We start from the raw sequence: 22180 nt of genomic DNA, 5'->3' as shown, positions 1-22180 counted from the left end.
AGTAAAAGAAGCCAATTTTTTATACGATATAATTCAGATTTTGAATTCAATCACATTAAGTAGAATTAGAAAATTACAATAGATTACGTTAAATTCGCAAATTTTAATTTAGGTAGCCGTAAGTTTTTCTTTATTTATATAATATTTTGTTTTGATCTTAATCTCATGAAGTAATATTGTTTGGATTAGTGACTATACATTTAAGATATTATCTGGTTTATGATGGTTTTGTTTTTAAAGTACATCTCAATGAGTTAAATCTGTATTATGATGATTTTATTTTTAAAATACATCTTAATGAGTTAGAAGAAGAGTGAATTTTTAAATTATTTTAAATTTTAATTTTTAAGTGAAGTAAGATTATTAGACGTGTAAGAATACGTTTAAAAAACATTTTTTTTATCAATGTAAGTGAATGAATTTTATTTTTAAAACTGAATTTTTATTGCCCGATATTTATTTTAGATATCTTACCTTTTTGAAATACCACAGTGAGTATATCATGTAACATTAGTGAATGATAATTTAATTATGAATAATAATATTTTTGATAATATTTTAATTTCATTTAAGTGTTATTTTGTGATTGATTCTTTTGATATTTATAATTATTATTATTATTATTGGAGTAATTTTGGATTAATCAGTATAAATAAATTAAAATGTTATAAAAAAAATACTGTGAAATATCGTTATCCTTTGATTATAACAGAAAAACAGTTAACAGTCACATACACGGCTTCATTTCAATGGTAGTTCCTTCTCCCTGCCCTTCTTCTATATAAAGCCCACACCCGAAACCCTCTCACTCACCAACTCGATCAACTTCTTCCAAACCCCAAACCGAATCCCATTTCTTCAATTCGCTACTCCTTCATTGTTTGTTTCCATGGCCAGCATCAAGTGTGCGTGCGTCGTTGCCCTCCTGTGCTTGGTGGTTGCCACCGCACCCACGGCACATGCCATCACCTGCGGCCAGGTCACAAGTTCCCTCACTTCATGCATCCCATTCCTCACCAAGGGTGGGGACGTGCCGCCGCCATGCTGCACCGGAGTGAAGTCCCTCAACGCCGCCGCAAAGACCACCCCGGACCGCCAGGCCGTGTGCAACTGCCTCAAAAGCGCCGCCGCCAGCATCAGTGGATTCAATGCTAACAACGCAGCCGTACTCCCGGGCAAGTGTGGCGTCACCATCCCCTACAAGATCAGCACCTCCACCAACTGCGCTAAGTAAGAAAAAAAGAATCGATTGTTCAAATTCTTTTATATAGTTTCCAAACTTTTATTTTATAAATTAAAATTAGCTCATAAATAAGTCGGTTTTATGCCTCCTTTTAAGAATGTTTTTACTATTTTTTTTTCAAACATACACTTGATACAGTTCGTTAAACCATATATAAACTAAAGAAAAATCAACTTATTGTGAAGTAAAAGCTAGTTGATAGATACAAGTACGATGATCTCAAATAAATAAGATATATCTAGTCTAAGAAAGAATGAAACGGATAAAAAGAAAATAAATTTAGTTTTGGGTTTGATTTTTAAGTAAAAGTATTTTTAAAATATTATTGCATAAAAAATGTAAATAATTTCTCTAACAATTTTGCTTCCTTTTTTTTATGATTTAAAAGGTAATATAAAGATAAATGATTATTGGAAGTGACGAAAGAGTCGACTTGAACTATTTTTAACTGACATGATGTTCACTCATAAAAAATGGAATGAGAAATATGTGATATGAAAATATAATATATGTAATATGAAAATATAGAAAGATTATATAATTATTATGATTATATAATTATCCATGAAGATAAATTTTTATTCAATTCTTTATGAATGTTTTCATGAATTTCAATCTCATGACTAACATAGGTAATTACCTCAGCTCACTATGCAAACTACAATAATGTGTTACAAAGTTAGGTATTTTTGATTTGAGATTAATTATCTCATGATTCATTTTTTGGTTACACTTGCAGTATCAAGTTTTGAAGAGCTGTCACAGAACCTGGAACTGGAAACGAAAACTACTCATTATAGCATGAGTATTATATCCTGAATAGTATAAGAATAAGACAAAAGGTGACGAGGGCTCCACTTATATGCCTCTCTCATCTTGAATGAGCTATTTTCTTTGTATTGAAGAGTTTTTAATTATGTTGTAATGATATTTCCTCTTATATCCACTTTACATTTGGTTTCTGGTCGCTTTTGTCTGGGTGCTCGTTTTAGGGTTCATCACCATTTATCACGTCTCATTCAAACTCATTAAAAAAAACGTACTTGCTTGGTAACGAATAATTCATTGGATTAATTTTAGTTTTTTTGATAATTTAAAACAGTTTTTACATAACAAAATAATTATAAATGATAATAATTTAAAAAATTATTTGAAGTTTTTTTATCATATAGTGAAAGTTTCACAGCAAGAAATATCTGAGATAATATTTTGAGTAAAAAGATCCTTCATCATATCATATCATACATATATGACTTAAACCAAAGAGAATTAAAATTCCAGATATTCATCGTCTGAATAACGCGCCCTAAATGTTATATGATTAGAAATGCTTCTCTTTCCTACTTTTAATGGTGATATATAAGGTGGGTAAAGGTCTTTCTCATCTACTGGAATTGGTTAAAATCAATGAATAGTCAAAAGTGCCAGACATACCTTGCTAAACATTTCCATTATTTAAACTTTAAAAGATTGTTCCCTTTCAAACTATTAGAGATTAACTAATTCTAATGTAAATTAAAAACAAAAATAAATATATTATTTGAAATTATTTTATAAAATAACCTCACTCTCGTAGTAACTGGGCATGGCTTTTATTTGTCATAAATTTTAAAATGAATAAATGATATTTAAAACTAAACAACAATAAATTTAAAATATCTTTTAACACTAAAGCTACAACTATTTTGAACATGGAAATGCTGTAATATATATAGTTAGTTTCCATTTATACGCATTCGAAGATTATATAATAAGTTTTGATTTTATTTCAGATAATAATCAAAAGTTTATTTTCAAATCAAATATTGTTGTTTATTTTTCGGATAATGATACTTTGACAACATTTTAACACCATCTACGTGTCATTCTGCGATTCGTCCATGTGCATGTTTATGATTATTATTATTAATTGTGGAGTAATTTTGGACCAATTACAGAATATGACACGTAGATAATGTTAAAATGTTGTCAAAAAAATGTTGTGAAAGTATTATTATCTTTATTTTTATATGATGCACTTTTTCTCAAGTCGTATCCATTTTGATATATTTTAAATTTAAATCTTAGAATCTTTTCTATGTCATTCCAATGCTGCATGATGATCAAAGCCAAACACAATAGTAGGCAAAAGAGAAATAAAACAGTCAACGTACAAAAAAAGTATAATGCCAAGTGAAAAACAAGAGAAGAGGAGGAAGGAAAGAAATATAACTTTCTGAACGTAGAAAGCAAGGAAAATAAAGAACTTACGAGAGAAGAAAGTGAGAAGCATGTACATATAGGATCAAAAATAAAAATAAAAAGAAATAAAAAACAACGCTAAGCGGTATTAATCTTCGCTTGGCAGTTCAGTAATGTGATTTTGTTTCTATTTTTTTTTTGTTTATTTTTTTATTTTTCTGAGACCCTCTCAAACTTGGAATAAATATTCAATATTTCTAGTTTGGAGCAAAAATGATGAAAAGTTAAATGTGGCAGAGCTTTCGTCAAGATGACAACTTGTTGTAAGTTGGAGCAAATGGGAAGAAGTTTCACTGATCCTTGTTGGACTTTTTTTTCCAATAATGTGATAATCTATTTTTACGTATTTAGTGTAATAATGGAAGATGATTGGATGCAATAACAGAGAGATTATCACAATACATGATAACTAATTGTGAGTAACGTATATGGAGATCTTGCATGAGATAATTCTACCATTGCAAATCATATGTTGTAGAAGTTAGGGCCTATACTTGGTTTGTGACGAACTTTTACAAATAATTGATTGTTTCTTTTTACTAACATATATATCGGGGAATTGCTGAGATAAACAATGTACATAGTTACATTTTTTTTTTACTAACATATTAGTAATACAAAAAGGTTTTTAATTTTTTTTAAAATTTGTTGAAAGTTTCACATTACAATTAATAAACCTTTATTGTCCCTGCAACATATATGTCATTGGTAGACATGTCAATTTGACTTTCGTCACCTAATTTGGACTTGATCTATATGGGTTAGGTCAGAAAAACTCTAATTGAAATAGTTTAGGAGGCCAAAAAAAATAAAATTCGTTGGGTTAGGACCATGGATCTTCTTTTTTGAAAAACTATTCATTTGTATATAAGAAAAAAATATAATTACTTTATAATTTGTCTTAAATATAAGTGTTTTTAATTTGTCAAAGAACTATATACGAATATTTTAATTAGATTAACATAGACTTTATAAGTGGTTTCAATAAACTTGGTTGCTCTTATATGGAAAAATTATGCATTAACATAGGTCGAAATCCTTAACTGGCTAAACATATTTAATATTTCTTGACTAACTAAATATATTTTTAAAGTATATAACATAATTATTTAATTTTGTTATGAAAAAATTATCTAGATATAAATCAAAATTAAATAAGACATCTTAATATGAAAGTTTAAAATAATGAATTTATGAATAATAAGTTTGTAGATTTTTTATTATATGTTGTTTATTTTTTTCTTTTTTTAATGTATCTCTTAATTAATTCTACCAATTATTTATTTCTCTTTAATATATATATATATATATATATATATATATATATGTATATAATATTTAGTAATAGGACAAAACTTATTTTAACCTTGACTCTAACCCACTTGAGATGGAGCTAAAATTCTTTTTGGTTCTCACTTGAGGGAACTTTATAAAAGGAACTCTTGCAAGTGTGGGTTAGGGTTGGTCAATGGGTTGTTGGTCAAGTTGACAACTTTAATCACTACAACATACGTAAATTATGTTATCATTGCATTTATAACATACATTAATTTACCTTTATTGTAGGAAAAGAGACATTAATTTGTGGTCTTTTGTTTTTAAAATTTTTCATCAAAATTTACCTCCTTTGAAAGTATGGAAAATCAATATACAATACAAGAATACACCATAAAAATTTCCAAAATTTTCTAAGCATTATAGGCATCTAAAATAAAGCTACAAAGTATGGGAAATAGGTGAAGAATACTATGAAAATAAAAAAACATACTGTAAATGATAGATTTTTTAAAATTCTAGAATCCTAGTCCCCTCTTAGTATTTTCTAGCAAATTCCTCACCCCATTTTCAACAACTTTAATTTTTGGAGTGTCTCCATTCAAGGTTCCTAGCGAAAGTTATGATCATTTAAAATTTTTCACCACTAAATCTTGAAAAATATGAATCTGTGATCAATATCTTAAATATAAATATTCTACATATTTGAATACAACCTAATAAAAGTTGCTACAAAAAATTAGTCAAAAATCATTTTCTAGATACTTTTAGTGATTTTTACAAAATGCAATCTTTGGGGCACATATGTCAATGAATGAAAACACTAACCTTAACGAAAAATACAATCAAGGAGGATGAAAGTTTGAGTCCAAACAAGCACCACAATGAAAATATAGAGGGAAATGAGTTGAAGAACTTGCTCCTACGAGTTTGGCGTCATCACTGCACTTTGATGGAGGTTTCACACAAATGGGAAAGAGAAAGACGAAGGCATTAAAATTGTTTCTGAAAATTTAAAAGGCCAATTCACGTCAAACCCCTCACAACAGACATTATTTGTGTTTTAACATCAACCCTAGGACCAACAAATGTTAAATAAGGCCAGACTTAGGATAGTCCAACTTTAAATTGTGAATTAACATTTGTTAAGAATAAGTTTGATGTCAATCTGAGCCAGATTTTTAAAGAAATACCCCATGCATTTTTAACGTACACCTAAAGTAAAATTAGTGTATTCATTCCAGCCTAAATCACTAAAAGCTTCATTCATTATTAGCAGTAAAGAAAATCCCTTGACCAAGTGCCTATTTAAGGTAGTGTAGAATCCAAATAGATGTTTGATAATAAGTAGTGGTAGGAGTGATGATGAATCACATGTGTTATGTCTGGCCTAGTATTAGTGAGGAAGATAAGTCTTCCAATAAGTCTTCTATAAGTTGTAGGATCCTTGAGAGGTTCACCACTGCTAGAGGAAATGCAGTTGGAAAAATTCATAAGTGTGGAAACTGGACTAGAAGCAAGCATTCTAGTTTTCATTAAGGAGATCTAAATTGTATTTGAGTTGAGATAAGTGTATAACTTTGCTACTATTTGTCATCTCAATCCCAAGAAAATATGAAAAATCACTAAGGTTTTTAATTTTAAGGATTTTGATCAAGCATAAAAGTAATGTTAGTAATTTCACTAATATCATTACTAGTCAATATTATATCATCCATGTAAACTAATAAAGCAATTATGTTATGATTTGTAAATTTTAAAAATAGAGAATGATTTTCCAAAGTTTGCTTAAAGTCATGTTAAATAAAAAAATAAGGTAATTTGGTAAACTAGTGGTGATTGTTTAAGGCCATAAAGAGATGTATGTAATTGACAAACCTGATTTTTCTTCTAAGAGTTCATGTTTGGTCTAAGTTGCATATATAACTCTTCATCTGAATCTCCATGCAAGAATGCATCATTAACATATAACTCTTTTAGAAACCCATTGTTTATAATAGCAATTGTGAGGAGAAATCAAACTATGGTCAACTTGGTAACCGAAGGAAATATGTGTAAAGAAAATACAACCCATCTAATTGATTCTATCACTTTGTCACAAAAATGTTTCTTATATTTGTCTATAGATCCATGATAATTGTATTTGATTACCATTTATATTCAATAGTAATTTTATTACTGGACATGGTAGTCATGGTTTAGGTATTATTTTGATCAAGAGTCGAAAGTTCTTCATGCATACATTTTTCCCAACTATCAAACATGACAACTTATTCAAAAGTGTTTGGTTCAATGTTTTTGTTTATGGGAAGAACACCGTATCTAAAAGAAGGACAAATTCTAGCAAAAGATACGAAGAACTTAATCGTAAAAACACGTGTTTGTTTCATAAGTGTTTTGTTTAATGTTCTTATCATACCTAACTTCACTTCATTTAAAAAATATATTAAAATTGTTTTCTTCATTTATTTTTAGTTAAAAAATTAATCTAATCAAAGTCGTGGTAAACTTGCATGATTTCTACCTATATAAAGCGAGTTACGTTTCATAACATAACCTTTTTTTAAGGAGGCGTGTTTACTAAGCACGACTTACTTATATTCACCTTTTTATTTTTCAAATATGTCAATTCTAGTAATTTTGAAATAAGATTGCACCAATGTGACAAACAAAAATATAAAATAATGATACTAAGATTCAACCAAACTAAAAAGTATGGTCTAAACTAATTCAATTAAACAAAAATAATTAATATATCAAATATGAAGGAAAATATGGACAAAAGTTTGAATTTATCAATGTTAATCACCATAAGCACATCATGTTAACAACACTTAGTCATTGAAATAGTTATGATAGTTATACTACTTTATGTAAATACCTAACCATCTATCACCTCATATCGAATATGGTAATGTAAAAACCATGCATTATGGGGTTATGAGAAAATCATACCCACCCCCAATTTTACCTAGGAGTGGCGAAATGGACTAGTTCGACTTGTTTTACCTTGGTCTATCATTGGTCCATAAAAAATGGAACAGTCGGCAGGTTTGTGTTGGAATATTTTCTAACTTTCAATAAGTTTAGTAAGTCAATTGTAGCCCAAACAAATATCGTATCCACATAGACTTATTGAAACATCCAAGTAACTTAAATTTGTTATGACTTGCTACAAAACAATATTAAGGATGATGCTATAATTGATTTAAATAAAGCAATAAAGGATTGAAAACATCTAATATATGAATGTGTATTGAGATTGAGTTTAACCTATCTTGTTCAAATGCATTTTTATTGATTCAATATACAACAATGTAATTAGCCAGTGTTATTGAAAATTATAAGCTATATCTAAATCAAATCCTTGAATTTAGAACCTAAGGATCTCAAGCACAACTTTGATTTCTCAACCACTAATGCATGAATCATTGCTTTAAATGCAAGACTATTAACTCATCTAAAACATATTAACCTATTTCTAACATTAAAACACAATATATGACTTGGTGGACCTTAGATTCAAGGTTATTTTCCAACTCAATACAAATCAGTTATGTAAGATGACTGATCAATTTATCCAAAAATTAGAGCATAAACCAAATCATTAACATATGAATAACAACAATGATATACATAAAATAGTAATAGTACAGAGAATTATAGTAGATTAAATTTAACCTTAATACAAGAAAGTTTAACTACCCATGTTGATTATTCCTCCTACAAGCATGTAGAGCGGTTATTCGTCTCTCATACTCTCTTAAGATGTTAAAATGAATAAAACAAAAATCCTAAGAGAAAAGTCTAAAGAACTCCTTAAAATAAAGTAGCACTATTTTTATAGAAATTAAAACTATGGCTCAAATCCACTCTTTAGTGCTCAATAGTAGAAGTTTCCTCCTGCGCATGGTTTTCTCGTGGCTCAAGCTTCTACTTTGGTGATCCAGCCTTGATGTTTTCTGCTTAAGAAGGTTTCCTCTATGCTTTAGTTCTTCCTGGTGAAGCTCAAGCTGTCTAGATCCAATCTTTCTAAGTTTCCTTCACTAGAGGGTTTCCTCCTTGGCTCAACGACTTGCTTTTATGCTTTAGTTGTGCAAACCATATTTGAATTTTTTTTCTTTAATTTTCTTTTAGTTCTTAGCGTCTATCTTGTACCTTAGTTTCACAACTCTTATATTCTTGTAAAAAGTGTTGTATTTCAATCAAAAACACATTTATTTTATATTAAACCAATTCTCCATACAACATTTTTGCATTATGAGCTAAAAGAGGATGATTTACTAAAAAATATACTAGTAAAATTTACATCATGCAATTTTACTGTCAAATGCAAGTACCAAATTAAGTAAATTAGACCCTTATTAGTCTGTTATAGTAAAATGGACAAAAGTTTGTGACCCATCCACTCAAAGGGCAGGTCCACTCAAAGGGCAGGTCCACTCAAAGGGGAGGTCGACCTGCCAACTTTATTTATTATTTTTATTTTTTATTTTTAAAATTTTTTTATATATAAATATTTTCTAAGTTTTTAATTTATTAAATTAATATCTCTAATTTGATAAATTAAAATAATTATCATATTTACAAGTGGAATTACTTTAATATAATTAATAATTGAAACTAAATTTGTAAGTGTTAATGATTTAAGTTATAACACTATTATATATTTATATGAGACAATATTATTAGAAAAGATGTGCTTTGTTTCTCACACCAAGAGGGGAGGTGAATTGGTGTTGTATAAAAATGATCGCTTTTGAAATCTTTTTCGCAAAACAATAAGTCAGTAAACTTTTCTTGAATCACAAGTAAAAATGTATACAATGTAAGAATATGCGTATTCGAATGCATACAGAGTATAATCGATTTAATGTAGAGAGATAGGGAGAAGAAAATTCAAACTCTGAGTTGTATACTAGTTCGGCCAACCTGCCTACATCTAGTGTCCTTCCTCTCTGCTCGAGATTGGAAGTCAATGCACTATAAAGATCTGAGTTTTTACAACACGGGCTTTACAGTGACCACACTGTCAAAATGTAAATCATCTCTCTAACTCATTAATCTAATATAGGCAAATACAAAAAAGGCTAGCAGCAAGAACAATCCTCTCTTGCAGTCACCCCTTTGAGACCCTTCTCAAAGTCAAGAATCATGTTCTTCTTCCTGTATACACCACAGGGAAACAACCATACTCAGCGTTTGCTAAAGCTCCTGATCAAGCAGTAAGCACCTATGTTGTGCAGAACGATTAGACTTTACGAATCAACCAATCTTCCTTCTCAAGAAATCTTCAAGACTTGTACACCACGACAATTCTTGTTTCTTGGAGCGTTTCTCTCTTCTGTAAAACTTCAAAGCTCAATCTGTATGAAAATTGTTAAACTCAATTTGTCTTATAGAATTTCAAATTATGCGTCAATATATAGAGTAAGTCAAATCAGACGCATTTTAATCGATTATGCTATTAATCTAATCGGTTTCATTTCACAGTTATAACAGATTTACAGCAGTCAAAGCCATTAATTGAATGCTCAATTAATGTAATCGATTTGCAATAAATGTTTGGTCAACATATTTAAAAATATGATCGTTGAGACAATTATGTCAAGCAATGAAACCGTTTTCAAAACTTTAACAAACTTAATTGAGTACATGATCCATGTAATCGGTTAAGCTTTAACACTTAGCATATTTTTGAAAACTTTTCTTCTCAAAATCCACACAGCACACTTGGAAAATATTTGTACAAACATACAAGTTTTAATCAATTCAACCACTAACGTAATCGATTCAAAACTTGTTGTTTTACCACAGTTTGAAAGTTAAGCTTTCTGATGACTTTAATTAATTAACACACCATTGTAATCGATTAAGTCATACAGATATGCTTGGTGCATGTGGTTTTTCCATTTTCAAAACTCATATTATGCATACACAGATATAATCACATTTCAAACATAGTAGTATGCAATAATCAACATAATATGTCCACAACAATGCTTGTACAAATCTCACAGTAAGCATAAGTATATATAACTCAAATAACACAGTACATACACATGTCATTAGTAAAAAATATGGATTTTACCTCGTAGATTTGACATTGGTTCCATTGCAACCGAGGCATAAAGTAGCGCGGTGGCATTTTTTCAATTATCGCAAATTTATATTCCATGGTTCATAGAGTACCGGGGCCTAAAGGGTCTATGACCTCGGTTGTTTAGAGAACCGAGGCCATAGAGCCTTATCGTCTTGGTTAATATTATAACCGAGGTACTAACATGTTTTTAGGGTTAAATTTCACAAACAAAGTTTCTTGCATATTTGAAACATTTGTATCTCCTATGCGCCACTACTCTCTCTTCACGCCTTCTAGACCATCATATTCCATTTCTTTCATTTTTTTTCTTCCGTTTTTCGTTGATTATATGTTTATCTACCATTGTCTTTCATTTTTACCCAATTAAATTATTGCACAGGTGCTTTTTGGATGTTTATTTCGTTTTGTTTCAGCACAAAAGCCGCCTTCAACCTTCAAGGTTAGTTCGTTTTAAGGTTTTGATGTTTTCGTTTCGCAAAGTTTGAAAAAAAACAAAAGAAGAGTTTAATTCGTAAAAATAGAAAATAGCGTATAGATCGGTTAACGAAGTGAAAGTTAGAGTTTTTTTTAAGTTTTTGCAATGCAAATTTTTTTTAAACTTCAGATTACATGTCTGTTTCTGGGTTTGTGTTCTTGTATATGCCATGGAATGTTTGTAGAAACAAGCAATTTTTTTTTAGAAAAAAATGTACTTTAGACAGCGGTTTTGGTAAGAACCGAAGCAAAAAGGGGTCTATTGCCTCGGTTCTGAACCTCAACCGAGGTGATAGACCCTTAAATCAATTATTTTTAAGGGTTTACGGCCTCAGTTCAAACAAGAACCGAGGCAATAGACCTATTTTTTTTTTTGTTTTTTTGCTTTACTGCTTCGGGTTTTTTGAACTGAGGCCAAAAGTCCAAACTTTTTACCTCGCTTGAATATACCTCGGTTCTGTAACCGCAATCATAAAACCAAAACAATCGAGGCAATATCTCTTGGTTGTACTAGTGTGTGTTTTTATTAACAATGTGTTGTCATCATCAGAAACAAATATCACAAAGATTATGGGTTCAACTAACACTATGCTCCCCCTATCAACAATCTCCACAAATATAATATACAAAAATTAATTTTTTCAATTATTTTTATTTTAATTTTTAATTAAGAAAGGTCAACGAATGTTAGTTGTCCTATATAGACTTACTCTTTCTAGCAAGTGTATTGGTTCAATTGTAGCACAACAAGGTCATGTCCATAAGAATTTTGTTGGATAAAATAACGACTTATGATCTATTCAAGTTTGTAATGAAATAATGATAATGATAGATGGATTTGAAAACAAAATTTGCTTAATGATTAAAGTGATTGCTCACGAAAAAGGTTCTCCATATGCAAAGCGTGGTGTTTGGCTCACGCACATGGAGTTTGGCCCGATGGTGCTTTTGTCAATGGTGGGCAATGTTGTTGTTAAGGTTGGGAAAAACTAACCTAACTATACTAAATTATAGTTAACTACATTATAATAAACTAAAAACAAATTGAACTATTTGGAATAATAATTGGACTATACTCTCTTAGAGTTTAGTTATAAAAAACTAAACTTGTATAAGAACATTAACTACATCAATAAAATGACTCGGGACGTGTTAGTCATTCCCATCTTTATCATATTGTCGACATTCAATACATGAGAAAGAGTAGTTAGTTCTTATCCTAGTTGTCTAACACCTAAAATAATGGAAGTACGTGTTTGTACACAAGATTAGTTGAAAGGAATACCTTTCTCTATACTTTTTCATAAAGATCCTAAAGAACTTGATAAATTTCAGCAAGGTGAGTTTATATGAAAAATTTATATATATTTTAGCTTATATTTTAAGTTTTAAAAAATTATGAAATATTTTATTTTATTTTTGTAGAGACAACCTCTCAAGATGAAGTAGAACCTTCAAGTACTATTAGTTTGGATAATTAAATATGTATTGATAAGTTATATTTTATAATGCAACTAATATTTGAAGAGGTATTAAATTTTTTTTTTGTTTGTGGAAGAACTTATGTTCTTAAGTATAGATAAAACTTTCCTATTTACTTAGATTTATGTCTTTTTTTTGTTTATGAGGAACCAATGAAGTAGGTAAATACTACTACTTTTATAGTTTTTTGATCAAAAATATTTTAGTTTGATTCAAAATAAGTGCAGTTTCGGTTCAAAATTAGTATAATTCAGTTCAAAAATAGTGTAATTTACTTTAAAATTAGTATATTTCAAATATAGGTTAAGGTACACAACAATTAGGTTCAATTTATATTGCATTTTAGTGCAGTTCAATGCAATTTAGTGTAGTGCAGTTCAATTTGATAGGACAAAAAATAGTTCAGTTCAATTCATTTAAACTAATTTTTAGTTCACTTCAGACAAACCATTTTTTGGTTCACTTTTAGTTTTAATAGTTTAGTGCACTTCAGTTAAATTTGTCTACCTCTAGTTGTTGTCATGTTGACCATTCTCGAGAGTGGAGATAATAGTGAATGAAGAAATGAATGAGAGAGAAGTTTTAAGGAGTTGCATTGTGGATACGTCACATTTTTCGATTCAACATTTCATGCATGTCAGTGTCATCATAAAGCATTTTATTATTTAATTTCTGAATTTGTATTCTTTTTCTTGCAATGATTTTTGTAACACCATTTTCTGACTGGGTAAGCAACATGTTAGATGAGAAGAGAGTGAGAGCTAATTAAATAACCAGATTAGCAAATCCGATCAAAGATTTTATATACTCAAGAACAAATTACAAAATTTGTTTTAACCAGCACTGTGCAGCGATTTTTGAATTTTGGTTGTATTTGTGTGCATACTAGGATTTAAAATCTGGTTAAGTGTCAATGTTTTTATACACACGAATTTTAAAATTTGGTTAAGTGTTAATTTTTTCTCTGAATTTTAAAATCTGGTCAATGTTTTTGTCATCAAATTCTGAAATCCAGTTAAATATATATTTTTATTTACTAAATTTTGAAATCCGATTAAATATAATTTTTTTTATTAAATTTCGAAATTGAATTATATGAATTTCCATTTTGTTAATCGAATTTCGTAATTCGATAGAGTCCTTAACGAATCGACGTGTGTCCCAAACTGTATATGCTCAATATCACACATAATATATAATTTATTTATTTAATATATATTTTATAGGCGTAAAATGAAAACTACAACAAACGTTGGGGGTGTAGAAAAAAAAACAGTGGGTGCAGGAAGAAACTCCCAATAAGTTTAACATCTGGCTAGAATTGTTCTGATTGATCCATTTTGACCCCAATAAAGGATGCAACCTTATATTGCTTTCATGTTGGGTTTGGCAAGTGAGGGATTTCGGATTTGGGTTAAACTACTTCACGCTTCGAAACGTGCACCTTCTCCTATCCTTTTACTGGGTTCGGCGAAGCACAACTCTTCTTACTACTCTTCACCGGGTTTCGGAACAACACTGCAACGCGTGTAGGGGATTTGGGAGGCTTTCAAGGGAAATTTGAGATTTAGCATAAACATCTCCAAAATTTTACCTTAATTTCATTCGTTTTAGTGTCAACTAAAATCATGCATAACTTTAATATATTTAACTTATTGTACTTTTTAAAAATTTAACTTAACAAAGACACGAACAGTTATTTAAAATGATTAATAAAAAAATATAATACCAAGTGTCTTTTTAGTTTAACAAATAAAAATAAATAAAAAATACAATATTCCATAATGTAAGATAAAATATGTAATATTTTAAAATATATGGTATAGTGTTTTCTAATTAAAATAAATCACGTATTAGAGATATTGTCCACTTTTGAGTATGAAGTTCCATCACAGATTTGTTTTTGAAAAGTATCTCATAAAGTTGTAGGAAGAGAGAATATTTAAAGTTTCTTAAACTTCGATTTCTAATTGATGTGAAACTATTGGCTATACGAGAATAAATCTCTCAATCGAGAGACAAAAGGAGTTTTCGTTCTCACAGATGACACCAATGTCATTGAATCTGAGATATTATTTGTTTTAAAGTCTAAAGTTTCGTCACGATTTTATTCTTAAAAAACATTTTGAAGGATTGTAAGAGGAAAAGAGTATTTAAATGACTATGAACATCAACTTCTAAACAATGTAAAACTATTGATTGTATTAGAACATTTTTCAAATATAAAACTTATATTACTTATTTATTAATGTTTAATAAACAAGTATATTTTAATACTTTATATAATTTTTTGTTGTTTTAATGTGAAATAATCTAACACTTATGGAAACTTGAGCATAATTAATAATTTTAATGTCAAATTTAATTGAAACTATTATTAATGTTAATATAAGAATAATGGTACTACATTATTAAATTGTTTTCTGTATAATTAATATTAATCTATTTTATGTATAATTTGATAGGTATTACATAACTAGTAATATTGGAGTAATGCTTCATTTTGGTTCCTACGTCAAAATCTTTTCATCTTTATCATAAGACATGTTATAAAGAAAGTTAATGGTAATTTTTATAAAACAATACACTTTTATTTAATAATCTTACTAACTATAATAATGAGTTATTGAATTATTAATTTAAACTATATAATTATTAATTTTTATACCTTAAAAAAATGTATAAAAGAGTTATAAACCTAAATTGAAATTACAATTGATAAAGTAATATTGAAATTAATGAAAACCCAATGTTTTTTTTATCGGAAAAAAAATATGCATACATTTATAATAGAGAACTTAAGGGCTCTATCTCCTTTACAAATAATATATCTCCTTTACAAATAATATATACAAAGTTTTTCCATTATATATCCAAAAGGATTTATTAAGATCTAACATTCAATACAAAATCCTCGCTAATCTCCATATAACTTTCGAAACAATATTCTATTCAATACTCTAGGTGAGAACCTCATATAAAATCTAAGAATACTGTATTTTAAAATGGTACTCTATTATTCTTTATTATTAAAAGTTCTAAAATATAAATGGAGTTATATAAAAGATAGGTTCATTTTAAAATCTTTACTATTCTAAACCACCACAGGTTTTCTCAATCCTCTGTTCTTTCTTTTTAACAAATTTGACCTCATTTCTTATCTTTTTAAAGACTGAAGCAAGAGGAGCCATCTTCGTAAAATACTCTATAAACTTAGTGCACAATTCCATCTTTTAGGTAAGTCCAATTATGCTCTTTCTCCTTTAAGCAATTTGTTTCTTCTCATGCATGCGATCTATCCTCAATTTCATGTAGATTTTGTGCCTTGTAGAGGAAACTCCATCGGATGGAAGTTTTAAATCGTGCTCTCATCATTGATCAAACCTTTTATTTTGTAGATAGAGCAACCATAAGTGATAGAATTGTGTTGGGAAAGAGAATTATGCTAAGCATATCTCTAGAAGGTGAGGGGAGCTAATAATTTAAATTGTTTTCTTTAAATTTAAATTGATACTTGCAAAATATCTAAACTTTTAGAAGTTTGGATTGAATGTAAATTTGGAGGTTTTTATGATATGTGTTGTATTTGGTGTGAATATGTTTATGGTTGTTGATGCTCTAATGGAATCAGTTTTCCAACAAGTATACTAAGTAGTTTGTAATACAAGTGTCGTATACATAAGGATTTGATAAATTACACAAGGTTTAAATTGATTTGATTTGAGTACATCAATATTGTGATTGTGTAAAAGGGATGGAAACAAAATTAATGTGTAAAAGTGTTGATTTAGCATCACAAAGACATGTTGAAACAATATTAAGTAGAAAGATTAATTTCAATGTAATGAAGATGTGTTCAGGCAAAATTTCACCACCTTATCCTTCTCTTGTGTCAATCCGATTATTATTTATAAAGATGCAATTGTTCATGTCTGAGAGTGTTCTTAAACGTAACTTTAGGTCCATTCCTAACACTTGGAGCCTAAGATCATCAAACTTCAATATGATTCCTTAGTGACTGTTTGAATGAACCACTTGCATTAAGATTAGGACTCTATAATTAGCTAGAGCCTTGGATCTATTCCTAGCATCTAAAAATAGGAGGATAATAAGTTGGACAACAACTTGGAATTAGTTCTCACTCAATCTCAAGCCAGTGAAATAAGATGAGTGATCAATTCATCCAAAAACAAGCACAAACTAATTTGCAAATATGTAAATAAAAACATACTTTAATAAATAAATCATTACCAGTACAGGAGAGTTTTAAAAGATTACATCTTGATCTCAACACAAGAGAGACTTAACTCTTCATAATAGATGAAAACATTACAAAGCTTTGAGTAGCCATAACCTTTTATATTCTCTAATAAGTCAGAGAAAAGTGTTTACAAAGACTCTCCAAGTGACTCAAAATGTCTCCAAAAAAGTTTGTCTAAAACTAAGGTAAAACTATTTTTTTATAAATTGTCTAGGATAATGCTCAATAGTGCACTTGTGGCTCAACAAGAGAGGTTTCCTTTCTATTTGTATTTTCTTTCATGGCTTAGCCTCATGCTCTAATTCTCAACTCCTAAGATAACTTCTTTGAGTAGGAGTGACTTAACCTCAAGTTTAGTGCTTGAGGTTTCCTATTCAAGGAGGTTTCCTCTTTTGTGGCTTAGCCCCAATTCTACCACTTAGGCGCACTAGTCACAACTTTCATCTAGTTTCTTTGTTTTCCATTTAGACTTTCTTCTAGTGCTGAAACTGCAAAACAAACTAAATTAGGGTGAATTTAACTTAAAATTAACATAATCAAAACAAGATAAGTGTTAAATTCATCTCAAAATTAACTTAGGTTGGACACTTATCGATGGTATTGCAAGGTTGTATAAATAATAAGATATTTAAGGTATTATCTTGTAGAAATTTGTTGAAAAATGAATAGAATTTATGTGGTTTTGTGTTGAGAACGTGATAACGTATAATGGTATGGTTATTGAAAGGGTAGGGTTTTGGACTAAAATAGGATATAAAAATATTTGAAAGGGGAAAGTCTTGATAAGGTATTGAATTTTGTATGAGGTCTACGTTATGAAACTAGGGATGGTGAAGTAAGTTATATGATAAGTTGTGTTGTTATACAAATTTATATACTTCTTTTGATGGGTTATAAATAAAAGTGGTTTATAGTTGATGAAATAAGCAAATTGATGAGATTGGTGAATGAGAAATGAATTGAATTGATGATTTTGTGTGTGATTTTATATTTTTGGGGAAAGTTAAGGTCTACATATATGTCTAATTTTTTTTTTCTTGTATTATCGCTAGGCACTTAGACCTCACCAGTAGGTGCGATTGTCTAAACGTGTGAAAAAATCAGCAACTAACTTGCTACCACTAAGCAAGGCTTGAACACCTTTGAGTGTAAACGATGTAGGGGTGTGGGCACGGGGTGGTAACATCAGGTGTTGGGTGGAAATAAATTAAACTTTAACAAAGAGCTCTAGTGGGATTTGGCGTTGGGTGGTGTTTAGCTGGTGCTTGGCACGATTTTGACAGTGAGTTATTATCTTAATTGCGTTGGGTAGCATGTATATTGAATATTAGAAATTATAGATTTTTTTAAACTTTGTTTTCAATTGGATACATTTTGAGTCCTAGTAGCTATTTTCAAGGAAGAATACTATTGTTTAGTGTGTCAAAGAATATTAAAGGGGATTCCGAGAGTTAGACTATCTTCACTCAATTAGTATTTAACTCATGTGGAGTATAATATCTAGGTGGTGAGAGTCGAGTGAGACTTCAAATGGTAGATAGTATGATATCAAAGAGGATGATACTTAGAGAGCTAGTGGAGTTAACCTTGTCATGACTTGCTGAATTATATTAAGTTCTTCATTGATATAAGTTAACAAGGGAAAAAAAGGAAAGTATAACATATGCAAAGTCTTTTATTGTTCCCATTTTTGTAGGTAAATATCATATCTATCACTTTTTTTATTCGTCTCAATTTGATTTTTATTTTGGAAAATTTGATGCAAACAAGTCCATTCTATTAAGACCATACTAACAACATTAAAAAGATGTTGCATGTTAGTTTGTTTTTTTTTAATATTTATTTTTTAAATTTTTTAGAAAAATTAAAAATTTGTCACATGTTAAGTTAACGTTATGTCACATGACAATGACAATGTGATGTCGCAGTGGCATGGTCACAAGTCTCTATCATGTTAGGTATCATTAACTTTGTCTCAATTTGGTCATTGTATTTTTATTTTGTCTTAATTCAGTCTTATTTTAAAAAATCAAATAATTTTGTTCCTCTCTAAATTAAGACCAAATTTAATTTTTATATAAATGTTATACAATTTTTGCTTTTAAAATTGATATTTTCATTAAATAATTTCAATAGAATTAAGTTTATTTTATTTTTATTTTACATTGAACTTTATTTACATTTTTTTTCATATTTTAAATTGATTTGTTTTAAATTGTAATAAAATTGTTTAAAATTATTTTAAAATTTTACATTTGAATTTATAAAATTTGTTATCTTTAAACCAACTCAAACATTTGTATAGAAATTATTAAATTTTACACGTTTTAAAAATATACAATCATTTAAAAGAATTGAAAAAGTTGATATTTTTTTTATTAAATGCAATTGATAAACAAGTTTATCATATTTGTTAGTTGAAATTAATTTTGAATTTTTTCTATTAACATTACTTTGTATTAACAACTTTAAAACAATTTTAATTAAATTTTAATGTAAAATATAAATTTAAATAAGTTTAATCTTGATAAAAATATTTAATAGAAATGTCAATTTTAATAAAAATATTTGAATAAAATTTATATAAAAATTAAATTTGGTTTCAATTTAGAGACGAAATGGTGTAATTTAAACAAAAAAAAAGGGAACTAAACTAAGATAAAGTAAAAATACATAAGCCAAATTTATATCGAGACAATGAAATAATGCTTGATAGTGAGAGGTGATATTGTCATGGCAACATCACATGGTTACTACCAGGGTAGCACAACGTCAGTTTGACATATGAAAAAATTTTATTTAAAAAAATTAAAAAACCACAAAATTACACTTATTTAACATTGTTAGTACAATACTAATGGAAAGGACCTTATTGCATCAATTTTTTTTAAAATAGAGACCAAATTGATATGCATAAAGCAAAAAGAGATCGATTTGAGATTTCCCCATAAAAATCGGGACAAATGATGTGATTTAACCTTATTTGCAATATATTGACCTTTTTTAAGTGAATATTCTTCAAGAAAGAAACTTAGAATTGAGTTCTCTTAATAAATGTGATAACCAAGATTTTATGTTTCCTTAGTTTAAATATTGTTATTTCTCTTTAATTTAAACGTACTGTCTTTTTTATTCTCTTCAAAGATCATATTTTAATATGTGAGCAGTAGTAGATGCAACAACTAGAGAAGGAAAATTTTACATTTGTATTTTTATATTTCAACAATGTCAATACTCTCGCTTGTGATGGGGAAAGGGCCAAAAAATATAACAACTTAACAAAGAGTAATAATGCAGTGAAAAATCAATCCCCCTTCTTGCAAGAATCTGCGAGGAACCCCAAACAAATAGAACAAAAACAGAATCCAAAGCACAAAGAGACACCAATAATTTTTAACGTGGAGAGCCCCTCAATGCAAGGGTAAAAACCATGAATCGTCCAGACCAAAGAAAAATCCACTATGATCAATAATAGGGTACAAAAGAGTCTCAAATAACAACGCCAAATGGTGTTTTCAATCAGCCAATTTAAATAAGCACAATTGCTTACAAATGAGAACAAAGAACATGAAAATTCTTCAAAATAGGGCTGTTGATGCGAGACTGAGTTTGTCCAAACTAGTCTTTCGATAACTCCAACAACTTAACATCCAAAACATCACGTATCCAATGATACCTCACATCAATATGTTTGGATTTAAAATGAAAAGTTGGATTCTTGCTAAGATGAATAACACTTTGACTGTCATAATACAAGTATTTACCTTGCACAAAAACAAACTCCTGCAAGAATTTCTTCACCCATAACAACTCCTTACATGCTTCAGTAAGTGCAATGAATTCTGCCTTAGTAGTAGACAACGTTAAAAACTTTTGCAACTTTGATAGCCAAGCCAAGGCTCCCCTACAAACTGAATCAAATAGCCTGAAGTGGACTTTCTAGAATCAATGTCTCTAAGCATATCTGAATCTGAGTAACCCATCAAAGTAGGCTTATCACCTCCAAAACAAAGCCTCAAGCCACTTGTACCATGAAGACACCTCAAAATCCATTTCACAGCATTTCAATGATCTCTACCTTTATTTGACAGAAATCTACTGACTGTACCAACAACATGTACAATATCAAGCCTTGTACATACCATTGCAAACATCAAACTGCCCACCGCAGAAGCATAAGGAACTTTGCTCATATCTATCTTCTCAACTTCATTTGAAGGATTTTTTTTAACACTCAACTTAAAATGAGTAGCAAGAGGAATACTTACAACTTTAGCATTTTCCATTTGGAATCTTTGCAAAACCTTTTGAATGTAGTGCTCTTGTGATAGCCAAAGTTTCTTCTCTTTTCTATCACGAGTGATACTTATACCAAGAATCTTCAAGTTGCTTCATGTAAATCTCTTCCTCCAAATCACCATGAAGGAAAGTTGTCTTCATATCCATCTGCTCAACCTCCAGATCTAGAGTAGTAGCTAAACTTAACACATTTTTTATGGATGTCATCTTCATCATAGGTGAGAAAATCTCATTGAAGTCAACACCTTTTCTCTGTTTGGAGCCTTTCACCATTAATTTGGCTATGTATCTAATAGATGTAGAATTGTTCTCTTTCTTCACCCTGAAAATCCACATATTCTCCAAGGCTCTCTTACCCTTAGGCAACTTCACTAAGTCATAAGTGTGATTATCATGTAAAGATTTCATCTCATCCTACACTGCATCCAACCACTTTTTCTTTTCTTCACTCTCAATGGCCTCCTCATAACATTCAGGTTCTCCCTCATCAGTCAACATAACATACTCATTGGTAGAATACTTCTTAGAAGTTTGTTTTAGCCAATCATATCTTCTGGGTTGAGCTTGAGGTAGCTTAGGTACATCACCAAGACTCTCATCTTGTGACACATCATGTTCATCTTCATCAACATTATCAATAGGAACATCCAAGCCATCTCCAACCTGATGATTATCAGTATCACCATGTTGTTCATCATCACAAACATCAATATCCAAATCATTAATAGACAACCAAATTGGATCAACATCAGCCACATTACTATCTTCCTTAGGTTTAAACTTCTTCACCTTATCAATATCT

At 29.4% G+C, this 22180-nt stretch overlaps 1 protein-coding gene across 1 annotated transcript; it reads left to right on the top strand.

The window, feature by feature from the left end:
- Window positions 1-793: 793 nt before the first annotated feature.
- LOC108346321 (non-specific lipid-transfer protein 1) lies at window positions 794-2205 on the top strand. The gene is made up of 2 exons (XM_017585372.2): window positions 794-1230; window positions 1983-2205. Exons 1-2 carry the CDS (start codon window positions 890-892, stop codon window positions 1993-1995), a joined length of 354 nt encoding a protein of 117 aa, XP_017440861.1. The 5' UTR covers window positions 794-889; the 3' UTR covers window positions 1996-2205.
- Window positions 2206-22180: the final 19975 nt, after the last annotated feature.

Source organism: Vigna angularis, chromosome 9 (assembly GCF_016808095.1).
Source record: "Vigna angularis cultivar LongXiaoDou No.4 chromosome 9, ASM1680809v1, whole genome shotgun sequence".
NCBI lineage: Eukaryota > Viridiplantae > Streptophyta > Magnoliopsida > Fabales > Fabaceae > Vigna > Vigna angularis.
This window is presented reverse-complemented; position numbering and strand designations above follow the sequence as displayed.

Excerpts from the sequence above, each read along its gene's own strand:
- LOC108346321 (XM_017585372.2), top strand. The coding sequence starts at position 890 with ATGGCCAGCATCAAGTGTGCGTGCGTCGTTGCCCTCCTGTGCTTGGTG.